This window comes from Oncorhynchus mykiss, chromosome 9, assembly GCF_057628025.1.
Source record: "Oncorhynchus mykiss isolate SJ-2025 chromosome 9, ASM5762802v1, whole genome shotgun sequence".
NCBI lineage: Eukaryota > Metazoa > Chordata > Actinopteri > Salmoniformes > Salmonidae > Oncorhynchus > Oncorhynchus mykiss.
The window spans coordinates 955591-982250 of NC_143030.1; the positions used below are offsets into that span (position 1 = coordinate 955591).

The following is a 26660-nucleotide window of genomic DNA, read 5'->3' on the forward strand; positions in this document are numbered from 1 at the left end:
ATGACAGACCAGCTCAATATACTGTCTCTATTATATTATGACAGACCAGCTAGATCTACTGTCTCTATTATATTATGACAGACCAGCTAGATCTACTGTCTCTATTATATTATGACAGACCAGCTAGATCTACTGGCTCTATTATATCATGACAGACCAGATAGATCATCTGTCTCTATTATATTATGACAGACCAGCTAGATCTACTGTGTCTCTATTATAAATTTGACAGACCAGCTAGATGTACTGTCTCTATTATATTATGACAGACCAGATAGATCATCTGTCTCTATTATATTATGACAGACCAGCTAGATCTACTGTCTCTATTATATTATGACAGACCAGATAGATCTACTGTCTCTATTATATTATGACAGACCAGCTCAATATACTGTCTCTATTATATTATGACAGACCAGCTAGATCTACTGTCTCTATTATATTATGACAGACCAGATATATCTACTGTCTCTATTATATTATGACAGACCAGCTCAATATACTGTCTCTATTATATTATGACAGACCAGCTAGATCTACTGTCTCTATTATATTATGACAGACCAGCTAGATCTACTGTCTCTATTATATTATGACAGACCAGCTAGATCTACTGGCTCTATTATATTATGACAGACAAGCTAGATCTACTGTCTCTATTATATTATGACAGACCAGCTAGATCTACTGTCTCTATTATATTATGACAGACCAGATAGATCATCTGTCTCTACATTTTCATCAAACAGATTTAACGAACAGATTTAATTAATTAAGATTTGCTTAAAATGATATATATTTTTACATCTTTATTATATTTCAAGAGATAAATTCCTCTGAGTCATATTTGGAGAAGGAAGTCCTGCTCAGTCTCTAGTCAAGCATTTCTCTGACCCTCCATGTTGTTCTATGATGTCCTGCACACTTATATAAAACGGTCCAAAAGGTTTCTCGTCTGTCTGGTTTGGTTCCAGGTAGAACCCTTTTTGGTTCCAGGTAGAACCCTTTTTGGTTCCAGGTAGAACCCTCTGTGGAAATGGAAATTGTCCCAATAGTTACAGAGAACACCACATATACCATAATATCTACCCTAAACTACCTCCTATCTACCCCACACTAACCTTACCTACCCCACACTAACCCTACCAACCCCACACTAACCCGACCTACCCCAAACTAACCTTAAAGAGCCCACACTAACCCTACCTACCCCACACTAACCCTACCTACCCCACACTAACCCTACCTACCCCACACTAACCCTACCTACCCTAAACTAACCCTACCTACCCTACACTAACCCTACCTACCCCTACACTAACAATACCTACCCTACACTAACCCTACCTACCCTACACTAACCCTACCTACCCTACACTAACCCTACCTACCCCTACACTAACCCTACCTACCCCTACACTAACCCTACCTACCCTACACTAACCCTACCTACCCTACACTAAACCTACCTACCCTACACTAAACCTACCTACCCCTACACTAACACTACCTAAACTTAGTTATTACTGACAGAGATGTCAGTCCTTATTCTGTATATTGGGGTGGCAGGTATCCTACCTTCATCACTAAGTTAAACAGCTAGAGAATAGCCTCTCTGCTGTGTTTCAGTATCTCTGTTAGAGTATTTAATAATTTACTTTAGACAACGAAACTCTCTCTCTCTCTCCCTCTCTTTCTTTGATCTCTCTCTTCCAGCCTCTCTGAGTGTCAGTCCTGACAGATCTCAGTTCTTTGAATTTGAGTCTGTCTCTCTGAGCTGTGAGGTTCAGGGGAAATCTGCTGGATGGAGAGTGAAGAGATACACAGTCTCTGGGGAGAGTTCAGATTGTGGAAGAAAATGGGGAAAACCAGAAGGATCTTCATGCAACGTGTCACTAATAAAATCATACAGTGGAGTGTACTGGTGTGAGTCTGGATCTGGAGAACACAGCAACTCTGTCAACATCACAGTACCTGGTATGTCCACAAACACCATCTACTAACATTGTTGTGTTTAGTGGTTCATCTGGTTTCAGATAGCTGATGTTATGTTTATATATGATGTTTATATATTATATACAGCTGGAGCTGTGATCCTGGAGAGACCTGTTTATATATTATATACAGCTGGAGCTGTGATCCTGGAGAGACCTGTTTATATATTATATACAGCTGGAGCTGTGATCCAGGAGAGACCTGTTTATATATAATATACAGATGGAGCTGTGATCCTGGAGAGACCTGTTTATATATGATGTTTATATATTATATACAGCTGGAGCTGTTATCCTGGAGAGACCTGTTTATATATGATGTTTATATATTATATACATGTCACGCCCTGACCATAGTTTACTTTGTATTTTCTATGTTTTGATTGGTCAGGGTGTGATCTGAGTGGGCATTCTATGTTTCATGTCTTGTTTGTCTATTTCTATGTTCAGCCTGATATGGTTCTCAGTCAGAGGCAGGTGTTCGTCATTGTCTCTGATTGGGAACCATATTTAGGTAGCCTGGGTTTCACTGTGTGTTTGTGGGTGATTGTTCCTGTCTATGTGTTTTCACCAGATAGGCTGTTTAGGTTTTCGTTACGTTTATTGTTTTTGTAGTGTTTGTGTTTAGTGTGGTTTTTTCATTAAACATGAATCGCAATCTACACGCTGCATTTTGGTCCGACTCTCCTTCTCACGAAGAAAACCGTTACAGAATCACCCACCACCAACGGACCAAGCAGCGTGTCAACAGGCAGGAGCAGCGCGAGGAGACGGGCAATAAGGACTTCTGGACATGGGAGGAAATCCTCGACGGGAGAGGACCCTGGGCTAAACCAGGGGAGTGTAGCCGCCCAAAGGTGCAGCAGGAGAAGAAGCAGCAGGAGCAGCTGCAGTGGGAGAGGCTGCACCACCTGGAGAAATGGACATGGGAGGAAGAACTGGACGGTAAAGGACCCTGGGCTCAGCCTGGAGAATATCGCCGCCCCAAGGAGGAACTGGAGGCGGCGAAAGCTGAGAGGCGCAGATATGAGGAGGCAGCACGACGTAGCGGATGGAAGCCTGAGAGGCAGCCCCAAAAATTTCTTGGGGGGGGGCTAACAGGGAGTATGGCTACGCCAGGTAGGAGACCTGGGCAGACTCCCTGTGCTTACCGGGGGGCTAGAGAGACCGGACAGGCACCGTCTTATGCAGTGGTGCGCACGGTGTCTCCAGTGCGGGTGCATAGCCCGGTGCGGTATATTCCAGCTCCGCGTGTCTGCCGGGCTAGATTGAGCGTCGAGCCTAATGCCATGAAGCCGGCTCTACGCAGCTGGTCCCCAGTGCGTCTCCTTGGGCCGGTTTACATGGCACCAGCCTTGCGCTCGGTTTCTCCGGTTCGCCTGCATAGTCCAGTGCGGGCTATTCCACCTCGCCGCACTGGCAGGGCGACCGTGAGCATTCAACCAGGTAAGGTTGGGCAGGCTCGGTGCTCAAGAGCTCCAGTGCGCCTGCACGGTCCGGTTTTTCCAGTACCACCTCCACACCCCAGCCCTCCGGTAGCAGCTCCCCGCACCAGGCTTCCTGTGCGTGTCCTCGGCCCAGTACCACCAGTGCCAGCACCACGCATCAGGCCTACAGTGCGCCTCGCCTGTCCAGCGCTGCCAGAGCCTCCCTTCTCTTCAGCGCTGTCGGAGTCTCCTGCCTGTTTAGCGCTGTTAGAGCCTGCCTTCTCTACAGCGCTGCCGGAGTCTCCCGCCTGTTCAGAACTGCCAGTTAGCATAGAGCTGCCAGTTAGCATAGAGCTGCCAGTTAGCATAGAGCTGCCAGTTAGCATAGAGCTGCCAGTTAGCTTAGAGCTGCCAGTTAGCAAGGAGCTGCCAGTCTGCAAGGAGCTGCCAGTCTGCATAGAGCTGCCAGTCTGCATGGAGCTGCCAGTCTGCAAGGAGCCGCCAGAGCTGCCAGTCTGCAGGATGCCGCCAAAGCTGCCAGTCTGCAAGGAGCCGCCAGAGCTGCCAGTCTGCAAGGAGCCGCCAGAGCTGCCAGTTAGCATGGAGCAGCCAGGGCCGCCAGTCAGCATGGAGCAGTCAGGGCCGCCAGTCAGCATGGAGCAGCCAGGGCCGCCAGTCAGCATGGAGCAGCCAGTCAGCATGGAGCAGCCAGTCAGCATGGAGCAGCCAGAGCAGCCAGTCAGCATGGAGCAGCCAGAGCTGCCAGTCAGCATGGAGCAGCCAGTCAGCATGGAGCAGCCAGAGCTACCAGTCATCATGGAGCAGCCAGAGCAGTCTGCCAGCATGGAGCAGCCAGAGCTGTCAGTCAGCATGGAGCAGCCAGAGCAGCCAGTCTGTGTCGACCAGTCTCTTCCAGATCTGCCAGTCGTCCAGACTCTTCCAGATCTGCCAGTCGTCCAGACTCTTCCAGATCTGCCCGTCGTCCAGACTCTTCCAGATCTGCCAGTCGACCAGACTCTTCCAGATCTGCCAGTCGACCAGACTCTTCCAGATCTGCCAGTCGACCAGACTCTTCCAGATCTGCCAGTCGACCAGACTCTTCCAGATCTGCCAGTCGACCAGACTCTTCCAGATCTGCCAGTCGACCAGACTCTTCCAGATCTGCCAGTCGACCAGACTCTTCCAGATCTGCCAGTCGACCAGATTCTCCCAGATCTGCCAGTCGTCCAGATTCTCCCAGATCTGCCAGTCGTCCAGATTCTCCCAGAACCGCCAGCCAGCCAGGATCTGCCGGATCTAACCACCTGCCTGAGCTTCTTCTCAGTGCTGAGCTTCTTCTCAATGCTGAGCTTCCTCTCAGGGCTGAGCTACCCATCTGTCCCGAGTTACCTCTGTCCCGAGCTGTCCCTCTGTCCCATGTTATCATTGTGGTGGGTAACCTATTTAGGGACGTTTAGGAGGGGGATTAAAACTGTCATGGAGTGGGGTCCACGTCCAGCGCCAGAGCCGCCACCGCGGACAGATGCCCACCCAGACCCTCCCCTATAGGTTCAGGTTTTGCGGCCGGAGTCCGCACCTTGGGGGGGGGGTACTGTCACGCCCTGACCATAGTTTACTTTGTATTTTCTATGTTTTGATTGGTCAGGGTGTGATCTGAGTGGGCATTCTATGTTTCATGTCTTGTTTGTCTATTTCTATGTTCAGCCTGATATGGTTCTCAGTCAGAGGCAGGTGTTTGTCATTGTCTCTGATTGGGAACCATATTTAGGTAGCCTGGGTTTCACTGTGTGTTTGTGGGTGATTGTTCCTGTCTATGTGTTTTCACCAGATAGGCTGTTTAGGTTTTCGTTACGTTTATTGTTTTTGTAGTGTTTGTGTTTAGTGTGGTTTTTTCATTAAACATGAATCGCAATCTACACGCTGCATTTTGGTCCGACTCTCCTTCTCACGAAGAAAACCGTTACAATACAGCTGGAGCTGTGATCCTGGAGAGACCTGTTTATATATGATGTTTATATATTATATACAGCTGGAGCTGTGATCCTGGAGAGACCTGTTTATATATTATATACAGCTGGTGCTGTGATCCTGGAGGGACCTGTTTATATATAATGTTTATATATTATATACAGCTGGTGCTGTGATCCTGGAGAGACCTGTTTATATATGATGTTTATATATTATATACAGCTGGAGCTGTGATCCTGGAGAGACCTGTTTATATATGATGTTTATATATTATATACAGCTGGAGCTGTGATCCTGGAGAGACCTGTTTATATATGATGTTTATATATTATATACAGCTGGAGCTGTGATCCTGGAGAGCCCTGTTTATATATGATGTTTATATATTATATACAGCTGGAGCTGTGATCCTGGAGAGACCTGTTTATATATTATATACAGCTGGAGCTGTGATCCTGTAGAGACCTGTTTATATATGATGTTTATATATTATATACAGCTGGTGCTGTGATCCTGGAGAGCCCTGCCCTTCCTGTGACTGAGGGAGTTTCTGTGACTCTGCGCTGCAGATATCAGGGAACTCTCTCTAACCACACAGCTGATTTCTACAAAGATGGATCCCTGATCAGGACTGAGACTACAGGAGAGATGACCATCCCTGCAGTATCCGAGTCAGATGAAGGACTCTACAAGTGTACCAACTCTGAAGGAGAATCACCAGAGAGCTGGATGACAGTGACAGGTGAGAATATGAGAAACCTTGACATTCAGATCTTCTGGTTCTTCTTTACACTGTTAAGAGGTGCTGAAACCTGCATTATAAACTGGGTGGTTCCAGCCCTGAATGCTGATTGGCTGGAAGCAATGGTATATGAGAAACGTATAGCACGGGTATGACAAAGCATTTATTTTTATGCTAAACGGAGCTCTTCTTCTCATGATCTCTTTCTCTCTCTCCTCCTTCCAACTTCCTCTCTCTTTCTTCCTCTCTACCTTCCTCTCTCTCTCTCTCTCTCTCTCTCTCTCGCTCCCTCTCTCCTCCAGCCTCTCTCTCTCCTCCAGCTTCTCTCTCTCCTCCAGCCTCTCTCTCTCCTCCAGCCTCTCTCTCTCCTCCAGTATCTCTGAGTGTCAGTCCTGACAGATCTCAGTTCTTTGAATTTGAGCGTGTCTCTCTGAGCTGTGAGGTTCAGGGGAACTCTGCTGGATGGAGAGTGGTGAGGAACACAGAGAGAGGGAATGTTTCAGAGTGTAATATTGACTGGGGAAAACAACAAGGGTCTTCATGCATCGTGTCACTAAAACCATCAGACAGTGGAGAGTACTGGTGTGAGTCTGGGTCTGGAGAACACAGCAATGCTGTCAACATCACAGTATCTGGTATGTCCACAAACACCATCTACTAACATTATAGTATTTAGTGGTTCATCTGGTTTCAGGTAGATGATATTATGTTTATATATGATGTTTATATATTATATACAGCTGGAGCTGTGATCCTGGAGAGACCTGTTTATATATTATATACAGCTGGAGCTGTGATCCTGGAGAGACCTGTTTATATATTATATACAGCTGGTGCTGTGATCCTGGAGAGACCTGTTTATATATGATGTTTATATATTATATACAGCTGGTGCTGTGATCCTGGAGAGACCTGTTTATATATTACATACAGATGGAGCTGTGATCCTGGAGAGACCTGTTTATATATGATGTTTATATATTATATACAGCTGGTGCTGTGATCCTGGAGAGACCTGTTTATATATGATGTTTATATATTATATACAGCTGGTGCTGTGATCCTGGAGAGACCTGTTTATATATTATATACAGCTGGTGCTGTGATCCTGGAGAGACCTGTTTATATATGATGTTTATATATTATATACAGCTGGTGCTGTGATCCTGGAGAGACCTGTTTATATATGATGTTTATATATTATATACAGATGGGGCTGTGATCCTGGAGAGACCTGTTTATATATTATATACAGCTGGAGCTGTGATCCTGGAGAGACCTGTTTATATATGATGTTTATATATTATATACAGCTGGAGCTGTGATCCTGGAGAGACCTGTTTATATATTATATACAGCTGGTGCTGTGATCCTGGAGAGACCTGTTTATATATGATGTTTATATATTATATACAGCTGGAGCTGTGATCCTGGAGAGACCTGTTTATATATTATATACAGCTGGAGCTGTGATCCTGGAGAGACCTGTTTATATATGATGTTTATATATTATATACAGCTGGAGCTGTGATCCTGGAGAGCCCTGCCCTTCCTGTGACTGAGGGAGATTATGTGACTCTGCGCTGCAGATATCAGGGAACTCCCTCTGACCTCACAGCTGATTTCTACAAAGATGGATCCCTCATCAGGACTGAGACTACAGGAGAGATGACCATCCCTGCAGTATCCAAGTCAGATGAAGGACTCTACAAGTGTAACACCTCTGAAGGAGAATCACCAGAGAGCTGGATGACAGTGACAGGTGAGAATATGAGAAACCTTGACATTCAGATTATCTGGTTCTTCTTTACACTGTTAAGAGGTGCTGAAACCTGCATTATAAACTGGGTGGTTCTTCTTTACACTGTTAAGAGGTGCTGAAACCTGCATTATAAACTGGGTGGTTCTTCTTTACACTGTTAAGAGATGCTGAAACCTGCATTATAAACTGGGTGGTTCTTTACACTGTTAAGAGGTGCTGAAACCTTCATTATAAACTGGGTGGTTCTTCTTTACACTGTTAAGAGGTGCTGAAACCTGCATTATAAACTGGGTGGTTCTTCTTTACACTGTTAAGAGGTGCTGAAACCTGCATTATAAACTGGGTGGTTCTTCTTTACACTGTTAAGAGGTGCTGAAACCTGCATTATAAACTGGGTGGTTCTTCTTTACACTGTTAAGAGGTGCTGAAACCTGCATTATAAACTGGGGGGTTCTTCTTTACACTGTTAAGAGATGCTGAAACCTGCATTACAGTCTCATTGAAGATCTTCTTCCCAAGATGGCATAGCAGTTCAGACTTATTTTTGTCCTCGTCTTGTCGTGTATATAAATATATAGATATATTTACAACTTTTTTTTTTTCACATACATTTTTAATTTTCCAAAAACCTTTCCAAAAACTCATCTTCAGAACACTCTCCTGCAATCCGTTTCACCAATTTATATTTATATAAAAAAGTATTATTTACCTCAGATCTGTAATCCTCCGAGAGGCTAGCCAGAAATTAGCCAGAAGCTAGCCGGGAGCTAGCCAGAAGCTGGTCCAGAAGCTACTCTGAAGCTGGTTCAGAAGCTAGTTAGCTTATTTACTGGCTAATCGTTAGTACTCAGCTAACCACGGTTTGTGGTCATCGGCTGTCCTTTGGCTCGAGAATCTATCGCCAGTTTTGTACGGCGCGGTGCAGCGCAGCGCGGCTCGGAACGGAACATACCGGATTTCGGCCGCTGGCTCTGGACATCCATACCTGGATCTCACAGCTAGCTAGCTGCTATCCGTGTGACTATCGGCTTTCGTCGATTCCGGAGCTAACATCAATTGTTCCGGAGCTAGCCAGCTGAAGAGTTCCATCAATCACTCCTGGGCTGCAGTCACCTATCCGGACCCGTTTGCTGCCTACGCGGAGCCCCACCGGGCCTTCACAGTTGGACTGTCGACGTTGTCTACCCGAGGGAATTGTCCGGCTGACTCCTCCGGCGCAACGTTGCCTGGGCGTCCATCTGCGGCCTGCTAGCCGACCCAAAAAAACGACTCCGAAAGAGAGGGAAACGAGGCGGTCTTCTGGTCAGACTCCGGAGACGGGCACAGCGCGCACCACTCCCTAGCATTCTTCTTGCCAATGTCCAGTCTCTTGACAACAAGGTTGATGAAATCCGAGCAAGGGTAGCATTCCAGAGGGACATCAGAGACTGTAACGTCCTTTGCTTCACTGAAACATGGCTCACTGGAGAGACTCTATCCGAAGCGGTGCAGCCAACTGGTTTCTCCACGCATCGCGCTGACAGAAACAAACATCTTTCTGGTAAGAAGAGGGGCGGGGGCGTATGCCTCATGGCCAACGTGACATGGTGTGATGAAAGAAACATACAGGAACTCAAATCCTTCTGTTCACCTGATTTAGAATTCCTCACAATCAAATGTAGACCGCATTATCTACCAAGAGAATTCTCTTCGATTATAATCACAGCCGTATGTATCCCCCCCCAAGCAGACACATCGATGGCTCTGAACAAACTTTATTTAACTCTCTGCAAACTGGAAACGATTTATCCGGAGGCTGCATTCATTGTAGCTGGGGATTTTAACAAGGCTAATCTGAAAACAAGACTCCCCAAATTTTATCAGCATATCGATTGCGCAACCAGGGGAGGAAAGACCTTGGATCATTGTTACTCTAACTTCCGCGACGCATATAAGGCCCTGCCCCGCCCCCCTTTCGGAAAAGCTGACCACGACTCCATTTTGTTGATCCCTGCCTACAGACAGAAACTAAAACAAGAGGCTTCCACGCTGAGGTCTGTCCAACGCTGGTCCGACCAAGCTGACTCCACACTCCAAGACTGCTTCCATCACGTGGACTGGGAGATGTTTCGTATTGCGTCAGATAACAACATTGACGAATACGCTGATTCGGTGTGCGAGTTCATTAGAACGTGGGTTGAAGATGTCGTTCCCATAGCAACGATTAAAACATTCCCTAACCAGAAACCGTGGATTGATGGCAGCATTCATGTGAAACTGAAAGCGCGAACCACTGCTTTTAATCAGGGCAAGGTGTCTGGTAACATGACCGAATACAAACAGTGCAGCTATTCCATCCGCAAGGCTATCAAACAAGCTAAGCGCCAGTACAGAGACAAAGTAGAATCTCAATTCAACGGCTCAGACACAAGAGGCATGTGGCAGGGTCTACAGTCAATCACGGACTACAGGAAGAAATCCAGCCCAGTCACGGACCAGGATGTCCTGCTCCCAGGCAGACTAAATAACTTTTTTGCCCGCTTTGAGGACAATACATTGCCACTGACACGGCCTGCAACGAAAACATGCGGTCTCTCCTTCACTGCAGCCGAGGTGAGTAAGACATTTAAACGTGTTAACCCTCGCAAGGCTGCAGGCCCAGACGGCATCCCCAGCCGCGCCCTCAGAGCATGCGCAGACCAGCTGGCCGGTGTGTTTACGGACATATTCAATCAATCCCTATACCAGTCTGCTGTTCCCACATGCTTCAAGAGGGCCACCATTGTTCCTGTTCCCAAGAAAGCTAAGGTAACTGAGCTAAACGACTACCGCCCCGTAGCACTCACATCCGTCATCATGAAGTGCTTTGAGAGACTAGTCAAGGACCATATCACCTCCACCCTACCTGACACCCTAGACCCACTCCAATTTGCTTACCGCCCAAATAGGTCCACAGACGATGCAATCTCAACCACACTGCACACTGCCCTAACCCATCTGGACAAGAGGAATACCTATGTGAGAATGCTGTTCATCGACTACAGCTCGGCATTCAACACCATAGTACCCTCCAAGCTCGTCATCAAGCTCGAGACCCTGGGTCTCGACCCCGCCCTGTGCAACTGGGTACTGGACTTCCTGACGGGCCGCCCCCAGGTGGTGAGGGTAGGCAACAACATCTCCTCCCCGCTGATCCTCAACACTGGGGCCCCACAAGGGTGCGTTCTGAGCCCTCTCCTGTACTCCCTGTTCACCCACGACTGCGTGGCCACGCACGCCTCCAACTCAATCATCAAGTTTGCGGACGACACAACAGTGGTAGGCTTGATTACCAACAACGACGAGACGGCCTACAGGGAGGAGGTGAGGGCCCTCGGAGTGTGGTGTCAGGAAAATAACCTCACACTCAACGTCAACAAAACTAAGGAGATGATTGTGGAATTCAGGAAACAGCAGAGGGAACACCCCCCTATCCACATCGATGGAACAGTAGTGGAGAGGGTAGCAAGTTTTAAGTTCCTCGGGATACACATCACAGACAATCTGAATTGGTCCACTCACACAGACAGCATCGTGAAGAAGGCGCAGCAGCGCCTCTTCAACCTCAGGAGGCTGAAGAAATTTGGCTTGTCACCAAAAGCACTCACAAACTTCTACAGATGCACAATCGAGAGCATCCTGGCGGGCTGTATCACCGCCTGGTATGGCAACTGCACCGCCCTCAACCGTAAGGCTCTCCAGAGGGTAGTGAGGTCTGCACAACGCATCACCGGGGGCAAACTACCTGCCCTCCAGGACACCTACACCACCCGATGTCACAGGAAGGCCATAAAGATCATCAAGGACATCAACCACCCAAGCCACTGCCTGTTCACCCCGCTATCATCCAGAAGGCGAGGTCAGTACAGGTGCATCAAAGCTGGGACCGAGAGACTGAAAAACAGCTTCTATCTCAAGGCCATCAGACTGTTAAACAGCCACCACTAACACTGAGTGGCTGCTGCCAACACACTGACACTGACTCAACTCCAGCCACTTTAATAATGGGAATTGATGGGAAATGATGTAAATATATCACTAGCCACTTTAAACAATGCTACCTTATATAATGTTACTTACCCTACATTATTCATCTCATATGCATACGTATATACTGTACTCTATATCATCGACTGTATCCTTATGTAATACATGTATCACTAGCCACTTTAAACTATGCCACTTTGTTTACATACTCATCTCATTTGTACATACTGTACTCGATACCATCTACTGTATCTTGCCTATGCTGCTCTGTACCATCACTCATTCATATATCCTTATGTACATATTCTTTATCCCCTTACACTGTGTACAAGACAGTAGTTTTGGAATTGTTAGTTAGATTACTTGTTATTACTGCATTGTCGGAACTAGAAGCACAAGCATTTCGCTACACTCGCATTAACATCTGCTAACCATGTGTATGTGACAAATAAAATTTGATTGATTTGATTTGAACGCAAGAGTTGGCTAATAACAGACCTCCATTCTTTGCTAGCTTGCTCCTATGCTAGCTTGCTACCGATTTAGCTGTCTAAATCGCCGTGACCCCCAACCAACCTCTCCACTCACTGGACCCTTTTGATCACTCGACTGAGCATGCCTCTCCTTAATGTCAATATGCCTTGTCCATTGCTGTTCTGGTTAGTGTTTATTGGCTTATTTCACTGTAGAGCCTCTAGTCCTGCTCATTATACCTTATCCAACCTATTAGTTCCACCACCCACACATGCAATGACATCTCCTGGTTTCAATGATGTTTCTAGAGACAATATCTCTCTCTTCATCACTCAATACCTAGGTTTACCTCCACTGTATTCACATCCTACCTTACCTTTGTCTGTACATTATACCTTGATGCTATTTTATCGCCCCCAGAAACCTCCTTTTACTCTCTGTTCCAGACGTTCTAAACGACCAATTCTTATTGCTTTTAGCCGCACCCTTATTCTACTCCTACTCTGTTCCTCTGGCGATGTAGAGGTGAATCCAGGCCCTGCAGTGCCTAGCTCCACTCCTATTCCTCAGGCGCTCTCTTTTGACGACTTCTGTAACCGTAATAGCCTTGGTTTCATGGATGTTAACATTAGAAGCCTCCTCCCTAAGTCTGTTCTATTCACTGCTTTAGCACACTCTGCCAACCCGGATGTTCTAGCTGTGTCTGAATCCTGGCTTAGGAAGACCACCAAAAATTCAGACATTTTAATTCCAAACTACAACATTTTCAGACAAGATAGAACTGCCAAAGGGGGCGGTGTTGCAATCTACTGCAAAGATAGCCTGCAGAGTTCTGTCCTACTATCCAGGTCTGTACCCAAACAATTTGAACTTCTACTTTTAAAAATCCACCTCTCTAAAAACAAGTCTCTCACCGTTGCCGCCTGCTATGGACCACCCTCTGCCCCCAGCTGTGCTCTGGACACCATATGTGAACTGATTGCCCCCCATCTATCTTCAGGGCTTGTGCTGCTAGGCGACCTAAACTGGAACATGCTTAACACCCCAGCCATCCTACAATCTAAACTTGATGCCCTCAACCTCACACAAATTATCAATGAACCTACCAGGTACCTCCCCAAAGCCTTAAACACGGGCACCCTCATAGATATCATCCTAACCAACTTGCCCTCTAAATACACCTCTGCTGTTTTCAACCAGGATCTCAGCGATCACTGCCTCATTACCTGCATCCGTAATGGGTCAGCGGTCAAACGACCTCCACTCATCACTGTAAAACGCTCCCTGAAACACTTCAGCGAGCAGGCCTTTCTAATCGACCTGGCTGGGGTATCCTGGAAGGATATTGATCTCATCCCGTCAGAAGAGGATGCCTGGATATTTTTTTTAAAATGCCTTCCTAACCATCTTAAATAAACATGCCCCATTCAAGAAATGTAGAACCAGGAACAGATATAGCCCTTGGTTCTTCTCCCCAGACCTGACTGCCCTTAACCAACACAAAAACATCCTATGGCGTTCTGCATTAGCATCGAACAGCCCCCGTGATATGCAGCTGTTCAGGGAAGCTAGAAACCATTATACACAGGCAGTTAGAATAGCCAAGGCTAGCTTTTTCAAGCAGAAATTTGCTTCCTGCAACACTAACTCAAAAAAGTTCTGGGACACTGTAAAGTCCATGGAGAATAAGAACACCTCCTCCCAGCTGCCCACTGCACTGAAGATAGGAAACACTGTCACCACTGATAAATCCACCATAATTGAGAATTTCAATAAGCATTTTTCTACGGCTGGCCATGCTTTCCACCTGGCTAATCCTACCCCGGTCAACAGCACTGCACCCCCCACAACAACTCGCCCAAGCCTTCCCCATTTCTCCTTCTCCCAAATCTGCTCAGCTGATGTTCTGAATGAGCTGCAAAATCTGGACCCCTACAAATCAGCCGGGCTAGACAATCTGGACCCTTTCTTTCTAAAGTTATCTGCCAAAATTGTTGCCACCCCTATTACTAGCCTGTTCAACCTCTCTTTCGTGTCGTCTGAGATTCCCAAAGATTGGAAAGCAGCTGCGGTCATCCCCCTCTTCAAAGGGGGTGACACTCTTGACCCAAACTGCTACAGACCTATATCTATCCTACCATGCCTTTCTAAGGTCTTCGAAAGCCAAGTCAACAAACAGATTACCGACCATTTAGAATCTCACCATACCTTCTCTGCTATGCAATCTGGTTTCAGAGCTGGTCATGGGTGCACCTCAGCCATGCTCAAGGTCCTAAATGATATCTTAACCGCCATCGATAAGAAACATTACTGTGCAGCCGTATTCATTGATCTGGCCAAGGCTTTCGACTCTGTCAATCACCACATCCTCATCGGCAGACTCGACAGCCTTGGTTTCTCAAATGATTGCCTCGCCTGGTTCACCAACTACTTCTCTGATAGAGTTCAGTGTGTCAAATCGGAGGGTCTGCTGTCCGGTCCTCTGGCAGTCTCTATGGGGGTGCCACAGGGTTCAATTCTTGGACCGATTATCTTCTCTGTATACATCAATGACGTCGCTCTTGCTGCTGGTGAGTCTCTGATCCACCTCTACGCAGACGACACCATTCTGTATACTTCTGGCCCTTCTTTGGACACTGTGTTAACAACCCTCCAGGCAAGCTTCAATGCCATACAACTCTCCTTCCGTGGCCTCCAATTGCTCTTAAATACAAGTAAAACTAAATGCATGCTCTTCAACCGATCGCTACCTGTACCTACCCGCCTGTCCAACATTACTACTCTGGACGGCTCTGACTTAGAATACGTGGACAACTACAAATACTTAGGTGTCTGGTTAGACTGTAAACTCTCCTTCCAGACCCATATCAAACATCTCCAATCCAAAGTTAAATCTAGAATTGGCTTCCTATTTCGCAACTAAGCATCCTTCACTCATGCTGCCAAACATACCCTTGTAAAACTGACCATCCTACCAATCCTCGACTTTGGCGATGTCATTTACAAAATAGCCTCCAATATCCTACTCAACAAATTGGATGCAGTCTATCACAGTGCAATCCGTTTTGTCACCAAAGCCCCATATACTACCCACCATTGCGACCTGTACGCTCTCGTTGGCTGGCCCTCGCTTCATACTCGTCGCCAAACCCACTGGCTCCATGTCATCTACAAGACCCTGCTAGGTAAAGTCCCCCCTTATCTCAGCTCGCTGGTCACCATTGCATCTCCCACTTGTAGCACACGCTCCAGCAGGTATATCTCTCTAGTCACCCCCAAAACCAATTCTTTCTTTGGCCGCCTCTCCTTCCAGTTCTCTGCTGCCAATGACTGGAACGAACTACAAAAATCTCTGAAACTGGAAACACTTATCTCCCTCACTAGCTTTAAGCACCAACTGTCAGAGCAGCTCACAGATTACTGCACCTGTACATAGCCCACCTATAATCTAGCCCAAACAACTACCTCTTTCCCTACTCTATTTTATTTATTTATTTATTTTGCTCCTTTGCACCCCATTATTTTTATTTCTACTTTGCACATTCTCCCACTGCAAATTTACCATTCCAGTGTTTTACTTGCTATATTGTATTTACTTTGCCACCATGGCCTTTTTTGCCTTTACCTCCCTTATCTCACCTCATTTGCTCACATCGTATATAGACTTGTTTATACTGTATTATTGACTGTATGTTTGTTTTACTCCATGTGTAACTCTGTGTCGTTGTATTTGTCGAACTGCTTTGCTTTATCTTGGCCAGGTCGCAATTGTAAATGAGAACTTGTTCTCAACTTGCCTCCCTGGTTAAATAAAGGTGAAATAAATAAAATAAAAAAAGTAAACTGGGGGGTTCCTGAAAAGCTGATTGGCTGGAAGCCGTGGTATATCACAAGTATGACAAAGCATGTATTTTTAATTAAAATATATTAAAATAAAATGTTATTAGTCACATGATGCTGCCACCACCATGCTTCAAGACAAATCAAACTGTATTTTTCATTTTTTTTTTATGAATACAGTAGTAGACCTCCCAGTGAAATACTGACTGACCAGCCCTTAACCAACAGGTGTAGACCTCACATTGAAATGCTGACTGACCAGCCCTTAACCAACAGGTGTAGACCTCACAGTGAAATGCTGACTGACCAGCCCTTAACCAACAGGTGTAGACCTCACAGTGAAATGCTGACTGACCAGCCCTTAACCAACAGGTTTAGACCTCACAGTGAAATGCTGACTGACCAGCCCTTAACCAGCAATGCATTTAAATAAATTACTCAAAATAATAAGAAATAAAACGAACAATTAAAGAGCAGCAGTAAAATAACAATAACGGGACTATATACAGGGTATTACGATACAAAGTCAATGTGGAGGCTATATACAGGGTATTACGGTACAAAGTCAATGTGGAGGCTATATACAGGGTATTACGGTACAGAGTCAATGTGGAGGCTATATACAGGGGGTACCAGTACAGAGTCAATGTGGAGGCTAAATACAGGGTATTACGGTACAGAGTCAATGTGGAGGCTATATACAGGGGGTACCAGTACAGAGTCAATGTGGAGGCTATATACAGGGTATTACGGTACAGAGTCAATGTGGAGGCTATATACAGGGGGTACTGGTACAAAGTCAATGTGGAGGCTATGTACAGGGGGTACCGGTACAGAGTCAATGTGGAGGCAATATACATCGGGTACTGGTACAGAGTCAATGTGGAGGCTATATACAGGGGTTACTGGTACAGAGTCAATGTGGAGGCTATATACATCGGGTACTGGTACAGAGTCAATGTGGAGGCTATATACAGGGGGTACCGGTACAGAGTCAATGTGGAGGCTATATACAGGGGGTACCGGTACAGAGTCAATGTGGAGGCTTTATACAGGGGTACCGGTACAGAGTCAATGTGGAGGCTATATACAGGATATTACGGTAGAGAGTCAATGTGGAGGCTATATACAGGGGTAGTACGGTACAGAGTCAATGTGGAGGCTATATACAGGGGGTACCGGTACAGAGTCAATAAGGAGGCTATATACATGGGGTACCGGTACAGAGTCAATGTGGAGGCTATATACAGGTTAATATGGTACAGAGTCAATGTGGAGGCTATATACAGGGGGTACCAGTACAGAGTCAATAAGGAGGCTATATACAGGGGATACCGGTACAGAGTCAATGTGGAGGCTATATACAGGGGGTACCGGTACAGAGTCAATGTGGAGGCTATATACAGGGGGTACTGGTACAGAGTCAATGTGGAGACTATATACAGGGGGTACTGGTACAGAGTAAATGTGGAGACTATATATAGGTTGGTACTGGTACAGAGTCAATGTGGAGGCTATATACAGGGGGTACCGGTACAGAGGCAATGTGGAGGCTATATACAGGGGGTACCGGTACAGAGTCAATGTGGAGGCTATATACAGGGGGTACCGGTACAGAGTCAATGTGGAAGCTATATACAGGGGGTACCGGTACAGAGTCAATGTGGAGGCTATATACAGGTTGGTACTGGTACAGAGTCAATGTGGAGGCTATATACATATATATATCGGTCTATGCTGGCACGTCTGTGCTGATATGTAGACAGATACAGATGTAAACTCCCCCAGGTAGATAGTGTGGTCTACAGCTTATCATGAGATACTCTACCTCAGGCGAGCAAAACCTTGAGACTTCCTTAGATATCGTACACCAGCTGTTGTTTACAAATATACATAGTCCGACCCCTCCCCCCTTGTCTTACCAGACTCTGCTGTTCTATCCTGCTGATACAGCGTATAACGATCCCGCTGTATGTTGGTCATGTCGTCGTTCAGCCACGACTCAATGAAGGATGAGATATTACAGTTTTAATGTCCCCTTGGTAGTTTCATCTTCCTCGTAGGTCGTCAATTTTATTTTCCATTGATTGCATGTTAGCTGATTGCACTGGGGGTTTATTCAATCTTCCTCCAACTGCAGTTCCAACTCTCATTCCATCTCCAGCAGTCCCAGTGTTGTCCATGTCTCTACCATCACCATCCCAGTGTTGTCCATGTCTCTCTCCAGCACCATCTCCAGTGTTGTCCATGTCTCTACCCAGCACCATCTCCAGTGTTGTCCATGTCTCTCTGCCCAGCACCATCTCCAGCAGTCCCAGTGTTGTCCATGTCTCTCTCCAGCACCATCCCAGTGTTGTCCATGTCTCTCTCCAGCACCATCCCAGTGTTGTCCATGTCTCTCTCCAGCACCATCTCCAGTGTTGTCCATGTCTCTACCCAGCACCATCTCAGTGTTGTCCATCTATCTGCCCAGCACCATCTCCACTGTTGTCCATGTCTCTCTCCAGCACCATCCCAGTGTTGTCCATCTATCTGCCCAGCACCATCTCCAGTGTTGTCCATGTCTCTACCCAGCACCATCCCAGTGTTGTCCATCTCTCTGCCCAGCACCATCCCAGTGTTGTCCATCTATCTGCCCAGCACCATCCCAGTGTTGTCCATGTCTCCCCCCAGCACCATCCCAGTGTTGTCCATCTCTCTGCCCAGCACCATCCCAGTGTTGTCCATCTCTCTGCCCAGCACCATCCCAGTGTTGTCCATCTCTCTGCCCAGCACCATCCCAGTGTTGTCCATCTCTCTGCCCAGCACCATCTCCAGTGTTGTCCATGTCTCTGCCCAGCACCATCTCCAGTGTTGTCCATCTCTCTGCCCAGCACCATCCCAGTGTTGTCCATCTCTCTGCCCAGCACCATCCCAGTGTTGTCCATGTCTCTGCCCAGCACCATCCCAGTGTTGTCCATCTCTCTGCCCAGCACCATCTCCAGTGTTGTCCATGTCTCTACCCAGCACCATCTCCAGTGTTGTCCATCTCTCTGCCCAGCACCATCCCAGTGTTGTCCATGTCTCTCTCCATCACCATCTCCAGTGTTGTCCATGTCTCTCTCCAGCACCATCTCCAGTGTTGTCCATCTCTCTGCCCAGCACCATCCCAGTGTTGTCCATGTCTCTCTCCATCACCATCTCCAGTGTTGTCCATGTCTCTCTCCAGCACCATCTCCAGTGTTGTCCATCTCTCTGCCCAGCACCATCTCCAGTGTTGTCCATGTCTCTCTCCATCACCATCTCCAGTGTTGTCCATGTCTCTCTCCAGCACCATCTCCAGTGTTGTCCATGTCTCTCTCCAGCACCATCTCCAGTGTTGTCCATGTCTCTCTCCAGGACCATCTCCAGTGTTGTCCATGTCTCTGCCCAGCACCATCTCCAGTGTTGTCCATGTCTCTGCCCAGCACCATCTCCAGTGTTGTCCATCTCTCTGCCCAGCACCATCTCCAGTGTTGTCCATGTCTCTACCCATCACCATCTCCAGTGTTGTCCATGTCTCTGCCCAGCACCATCTCCAGTGTTGTCCATCTCTCTGCCCAGCACCATCTCCAGTGTTGTCCATGTCTCTACCCAGCACCATCTCCAGTGTTGTCCATGTCTCTCTACAGTGTTGTCCATCTCTCTACCCAGCACCATCTCCAGTGTTGTCCATGTCTCTACCCAGCACCATCTCCAGTGTTGTCCATGTCTCTACCCAGCACCATCTCCAGTGTTGTCCATGTCTCTCTCCAGTGTTGTCCATCTCTCTACCCAGCACCATCTCCAGTGTTGTCCATGTCTCTACCAGCACCATCTCCAGTGTTGTCCATCTCTCTGCCCTGCACCATCTCCAGTGTTGTCCATGTCTCTACCCAGCACCATCTCCAGTGTTGTCCATGTCTCTACCCAGCACCATCTCCAGTGTTGTCCATGTCTCTCTCCAGCACCATCTCCAGTGTTGTCCATCTCTCTGCCCAGCACCATCTCCAGTGTTGCCCATGTCTCTACCCAGCACCATCTCCAGTGTTGTCCATGTCTCTCTACAGTGTTGTCCATGTCTATCTCCAGTGTTGTCCATGTCTCTACCCAGCACCATCCCAGTGGTGTCCATGTCTCTACCAGCACCATCTCCAGTGTTGTCCATGTCTCTCTCCAGTGTTGTCCATGTCTCTCTCCATCACCATCTCCAGTGTTAAATTGTTTTCTTTCTCCAACTGCAGTTCCAACTTCCATTCCATCTCCAGCAGTCCCAGTGTTGTCCATGTCTCTACCCAGGCTGCTGTGTAGTCTACTGGTGGGGTCTCCCTACCTGCTGGTGACCATCATACTGCTGGTGAAAGGCTGCAGGAGCAGGGCTCAAGGTGAGATCCTGAGTTTATACAGGATCGCCTCATTTGTAAATCATAATTATATTATAATGGCCATTGAAATGCTGGCTATTAAAATTAGATCCAACAAGAACATCAAGGGAAATCCAGGGGATAAAAACAAAAGTGTCAATTTATGTTGATGACTCTAGTCTGGATCCCTGCAGAGTCTCAATGTATGTTGATGAGTCTAGTCCCCAATCTGGATCCCTGCACAGTCTCATTGAAGATCTTGGTCACTTTTCTAGCCTCTCTGGACTAAAACCTAATTATGACAAGTATGTATTGTATTGTGTATTGTATGTATTGGATCATATTATGTATTGGATCATTAAAATACAGTGTTTACACCACCTTGTAGTTTACCAATAAAATGGGTGGATGGTGAAGTAGACATACTTGGTATTCACACCTACAAAAATATAAATTAACTGACCACAATTCATTTAAATTAATAGTTTGCAAAATTAGATACAATTCTGCAACCATGGAGACGTAAATACTTGTCTATTTATGGAAAAATCACATTGATTAACTCTTTGGTCCTATCAATGTTGACTGACTAATGGTCCTATCAATGTTGACTGACTAATGGTCCTATCAATGTTGACTGACTAATGGTCCTATCAATGTTGACTGACTAATGGTCCTATCACAGATTACTGACTAATGGCCCTATCAATGTTGACTGACTAATGGTCCTATCATTGTTGACTGACTAATGGTCCTATCACTGTTGACTGACTAATGGTCCTATCAATGTTGACTTTCTAATAGGCCTACCAATGTTGACTGACTAATGGTCCTATCAATGTTGACTGACTAATGGTCCTATCAATGTTGACTGACTAATGGTCCTATGAATGTTGACTGACTAATGGTCCTATTACAGTTGACTGACTGACTAATGGTCCTATCACAGTTAACTGACTGACTAATGGTCCTATCACAGTTGACTGACTAATGGTCCTATCACAGTTGACTGACCAATGGTCCTATTACAGTTGACTGACTTACTAATGGTCCTATCACAGTTGACTGACTAATGGTCCTATTACAGTTGACTGACTAATGGTCCTATCACAGTTGACTGACTTACTAATGATCTTATTACAGCTGACTGACTAATGGTCCTATCACAGTTGACTGACTTACTAATGGTCCTATCACATTTGACTGACTTACTAACGGTCCTATCACAGTTGACTGACTTACTAACGGTCCTATCACAGCTGACTGACTTACTAATGGTCCTATCACAGCTGACTGACTTACTAATGGTCATATCACAGCTGACTGACTGACTAATGGTCCTATCACAGTTGACTGATTTATTAATGGTCCTATCACAGTTGACTGACTTACTAATGGTCCTATCACATTTGACTGACTGACTAATGGTCCTATCACAGTTGACTGACTAATGGTCCTATCACAGTTGACTGACTGACTAATGGTCCTATCACAGTTGACTGACTGACTAATGGTCCTATCACAGTTGACCTACTTACTAATGGTCCTATCACAGTTGACCTACTTACTAATGGTCCTATCACAGTTGACCTACTTACTAATGGTCCTATCACAGTTGACCTACTTACTAATGGTCCTATCACAGTTGACTGACTGGCTCTGCCTACTCCTACTTAAATCATATGGGCAAAAAACATTTAAAAAAAATTGGTATGCTAAGCCAAACAAAATGAAACGTACCTATTTATATAATGAATATGAGTTTATACAGATTACAACGTCTCATTTCTGACTAATTGAAAATGAAATGTTGCTTAAAGTATCGCCCTTCCTTAAACAAGCCGTACAAAGCTGGTTACAACTTCAGTTTTATCCTCCAGAAAAGAACAAATATTACATAAAATGTTATGGTTAAACTAAAATATATTGATGAATAAAAAACATTCTTTATGGAAAAAATGAAGAAAAATATATATAATATTTAGTAATGATGTGAGTTATGTCACATATGCAGTTATTGAAAATATATGTGAATATCTGCTCCATCCAAACTTACAACCAACTGATTGCAGCCCTACCACAGAAATGGAGGAGGCAAGAGGAAGAGGGAGAAGGTAGGGAACTTGTTTACCTGGTTTATCAACTGGTACAAAAAGGGAGGAGACAAGAGGAAGAGGGAGTAGGTAGGGAACTTGTTTACCTGGTTTATCAACTGGTACAAAAAGGGAGGAGACAAGAGGAAGAGGGAGTAGGTAGGGAACTTGTTTACCTGGTTTATCAACTGGTACAAAAAGGGAGGAGACAAGAGGAAGAGGGAGTAGGTAGGGAACTTGTTTACCTGGTTTATCAACTGGTACAAAAAGGGAGGAGACAAGAGGAAGAGGGAGTAGGTAGGGAACTTGTTTACCTGGTTTATCAACTGGTACAAAAAGGGAGGAGACAAGAGGAAAAGGGAGTAGGTAGGGAACTTGTCTGCTTGGTTTATCAACTGGTACAAAAAGGGAGGAGACAAGAGGAAAAGGGAGGAGACAAGAGGAAAAGGGAGGAGACAAGAGGAAGAGGGAGTAGGTAGGGAACTTGTTTACCTGGTTTATCAACTGGTACAAAAAGGGAGGAGACAAGAGGAAAAGGGAGAAGGTAGGGAACTTGTTTACCTGGTTTATCAACTGGTACAAAAAGGGAGGAGACAAGAGGAAGAGGGAGTAGGTAGGGAACTTGTTTACCTGGTTTATCAACTGGTACAAAAAGGGAGGAGACAAGAGGAAAAGGGAGTAGGTAGGGAACTTGTTTACCTGGTTTATCAACTGGTACAAAAAGGGAGGAGACAAGAGGAAGAGGGAGTAGGTAGGGAACTTGTTTACCTGGTTTATCAACTGGTACAAAAAGGGAGGAGACAAGAGGAAGAGGGAGTAGGTAGGGAACTTGTTTACCTGGTTTATCAACTGGTACAAAAAGGGAGGAGACAAGAGGAAGAGGGAGTAGGTAGGGAACTTGTTTACCTGGTTTATCAACTGGTACAAAAAGGGAGGAGACAAGAGGTAAAGGGAGTAGGTAGGGAACTTGTTTACCTGGTTTATCAACTGGTACAAAAAGGGAGGAGACAAGAGGAAGAGGGAGTAGGTAGGGAACTTGTTTACCTGCCATATATTAAAGATACTAATTGGCTGAAAGGAACTGGCAGAAATAGAACTATATATCAGTTTCATCTGAGGACAACATGGAGACAGCTCCACCATACAGGTTGCAAAATAAATGGGAGGAGATGTTCAATGTACCAATTCCATGGCACATGGTTTATCAACTGGTACAAAAAACTACACTTGATTCCACACTTAGAGTTTTTCAATTTAAATTCTTATATAAAATTCTAGCCACCAACAGAATGCTACATAATATTATATAATTGAAGAGGGGTTCAAAAATAAAATCAGAATTATATTACAAGGACTGACAATACTGCAGTAGCTCTGACTGAGTCATGTCCTTAAAGTTTTGATAACTGTATCTCTGACTGAGTCATTTTTAAAGTGTTGATAACTGTAGCTCTAATTGAACCATGTTTAAAGTGTTGATAACTGTATCTCTGATTGAACCATGTTGTAAAGTGTTGATAACTGTATCTCTGATTGAACCATGTTGTAAAGTGTTGATAACTGTATCTCTGATTGAACCATGTTGTAAAGTGTTGATAACTGTATCTCTGATTGAACCATGTTGTAAAGTGTTGATAACTGTATCTCTGATTGAACCATGTTGTAAAGTGTTGATAACTGTATCTCTGATTGAACCATGTTTAAAGTGTTGATAACTGTATCTCTGATTGAACCATGTTGTAAAGTGTTGATAACTGTCTCTCTGATTGAACCATGTTGTAGAGTGTTGATAACTGTATCTCTGATTGAACCATGTTGTAAAGTGTTGATAACTGTAGCTCTGATTGAACCATGTTGTAAAGTGTTGATAACTGTATCTCTGATTGAACCATGTTGTAGAGTGTTGATAACTGTAGCTCTGATTGAACCATGTTGTAATGTGTTGATAACTGTATCTCTGATTGAACCATGTTGTAAAGTGTTGATAACTGTATCTCTGATTGAACCATGTTGTAAAGTGTTGATAACTGTAGCTCTGATTGAACCATGTTGTAATGTGTTGATAACTGTATCTCTGATTGAACCATGTTGTAAAGTGTTGATAACTGTATCTCTGATTGAACCATGTTGTAAAGTGTTGATAACTGTATCTCTGATTGAACCATGTTTAGTGTTGATTACTGTACTCCCTGGTATTGATAAATAGTAAATAGTCCTGGTATTCATAAATAGTAAATGGCCCTGGTATTGATAAATGGTAAATAGCCCTGGTATTGATAAATAGTTAATTCCCCTGTTATTGATAAATGTTAAATAGCCCTGCTATTGATAATTCGTAATTTGCCCTGGTATTGATAACGGAGAACTAGACATAAGCAGGAGCCCCATTGGAAGAGATTTTGATTGAATTCTAAGTAACACAGTATTGACTCGTAAATCATCTGATATGATTTAAATATCTAAATGTTACTGTATTGGATAAGTAAATACATGGCCACACTGATGAACTACTTCTGTGTTGAACAGGTGATCGTGTTGAAGAAGAGTGAGGCTGAGATCACCTGATCACCATAACAACCATCAGAATGGAACTCATGGAATTCTAATATAGAACTGTGAGTCACAATGCTGTATGTTGTTACATTGTAGCTCCACCTGCTGGAACAATAGTGGCATTTGATCAAATGTGATCTATTAACTGATACATGTATTATTCTGATTGGAATGTGTTTTAATATAATGTGTGTTGTATTATTCATTCAGCAGCTGTCCTTTAACATCAGTCATATACTGGTCATATACTCTATAGCCTTATGGTTGATACATTGTAAATGCCTTAACTTTTCATGTCTATACAGATCAACTGATAGGTGTTGAGGTTCAGGCATTATTGTTACAGGTTCAGTATAATGTTATACCGTTACATGTTACAGAGATAGAAAACATACAGGAGAGGAGAATTCAATTATTACAATTATTTACTTTATTTTGTTTAAACATGACTAATGTAGGGCTTTTGTTTTGTGGTTGTTTTGTGCAAAATCATTATTTTTCAATGAATAATCCTGGTAAGATATTGCTTTTGTCTTTGTAGCATATAGAATTAAAATAATGATTTTCCTCAATCATGTAGTCTGTTTTTTAATCAGTTCTGAATGACATCACAACCACTCTGTTTTTAATTCCACTCACTTCCCTTTATTTATCTTCTAAATACTCCATTCCAGGTTTCCCCTACAGCCCCCAGGGCCTTGAGTATCTTCTAAATACTCCATTCCAGGTTCCCCCTACAGCCCCCAGGGCCTTGAGTATCTTCTAAATGCTCCATTCCAGGTTTCCCCTACAGCCCCCAGGGCCTTGAGTATCTTCTAAATGCTCCATTCCAGGTTTCCCCTACAGCCCCCAGGGCATTCTAAATACTCCATTCCAGGTTTCACCTACAGCCCCCAGTCATTTGTGCCATACTGCTCAACTATCTAGCTAATCCACAACATTTATTTTATATGATCAATTGTTACTTTCCCCAGTTTCTGTGTTTTGGGTTTGTAGTTTTTGTGTATGTGTGCGTTTCAGGAAATGGCTTTCTGGATTCCAAGCAGCTGATTGGTTCACCCCATTGATTGTAGCTCTGACTCCGCCCTCTCGCTAGGAGAGTTTCTATTACAATGAGGACTCCTTCTGCAGCTTGAAAAGCCAGTGTTCCTTTGTTAGGAGAGAGAGCTTCTTGGTACTGGGGGCATACATATATGTCCTGTGTTTTGTTGTTGGTCTGTAAATTATTTTGTAGCAGGTCCTTCTGAGGTATGTGTGTGCCAATAGGACTCTTTGTTTTTGATTATCGAAATTGTTCACTCTAAGTGTGTATTATTCTGTTTCATTTGTTCCCGAAGGGGGAAGGCACCTTGGGAGTGCTTAGGCAAGAGGCCTACGGGCATACATATACCCGTAGTATGTACTCTGTCACAAGGTAAGACCTGGGCGGACCCTCCTC

The 26660-nt window shown here is 44.9% G+C and overlaps 1 protein-coding gene across 2 annotated transcripts in view; it reads left to right on the plus strand.

Annotated features, from left to right (window-relative positions):
• Positions 1–25794, plus strand: part of LOC110519362 (Fc receptor-like protein 5) — a 149300-nt gene extending 123506 nt beyond the window's left edge. For both annotated transcript variants that reach the window (XM_090183255.1, XM_090183256.1), the window contains exons 4-8: positions 5892–6134; positions 6437–6769; positions 7654–7896; positions 20457–20597; positions 25196–25794. In XM_090183255.1, the coding sequence (XP_090039381.1) occupies positions 5892–6134; positions 6437–6769; positions 7654–7896; positions 20457–20597; positions 25196–25218 (983 nt within the window). In that variant the 3' untranslated portion in view covers positions 25219–25794. The remainder of the gene's footprint in view (positions 1–5891; positions 6135–6436; positions 6770–7653; positions 7897–20456; positions 20598–25195) is intronic.
• The last annotated feature ends 866 nt before the right edge of the window (positions 25795–26660 follow it).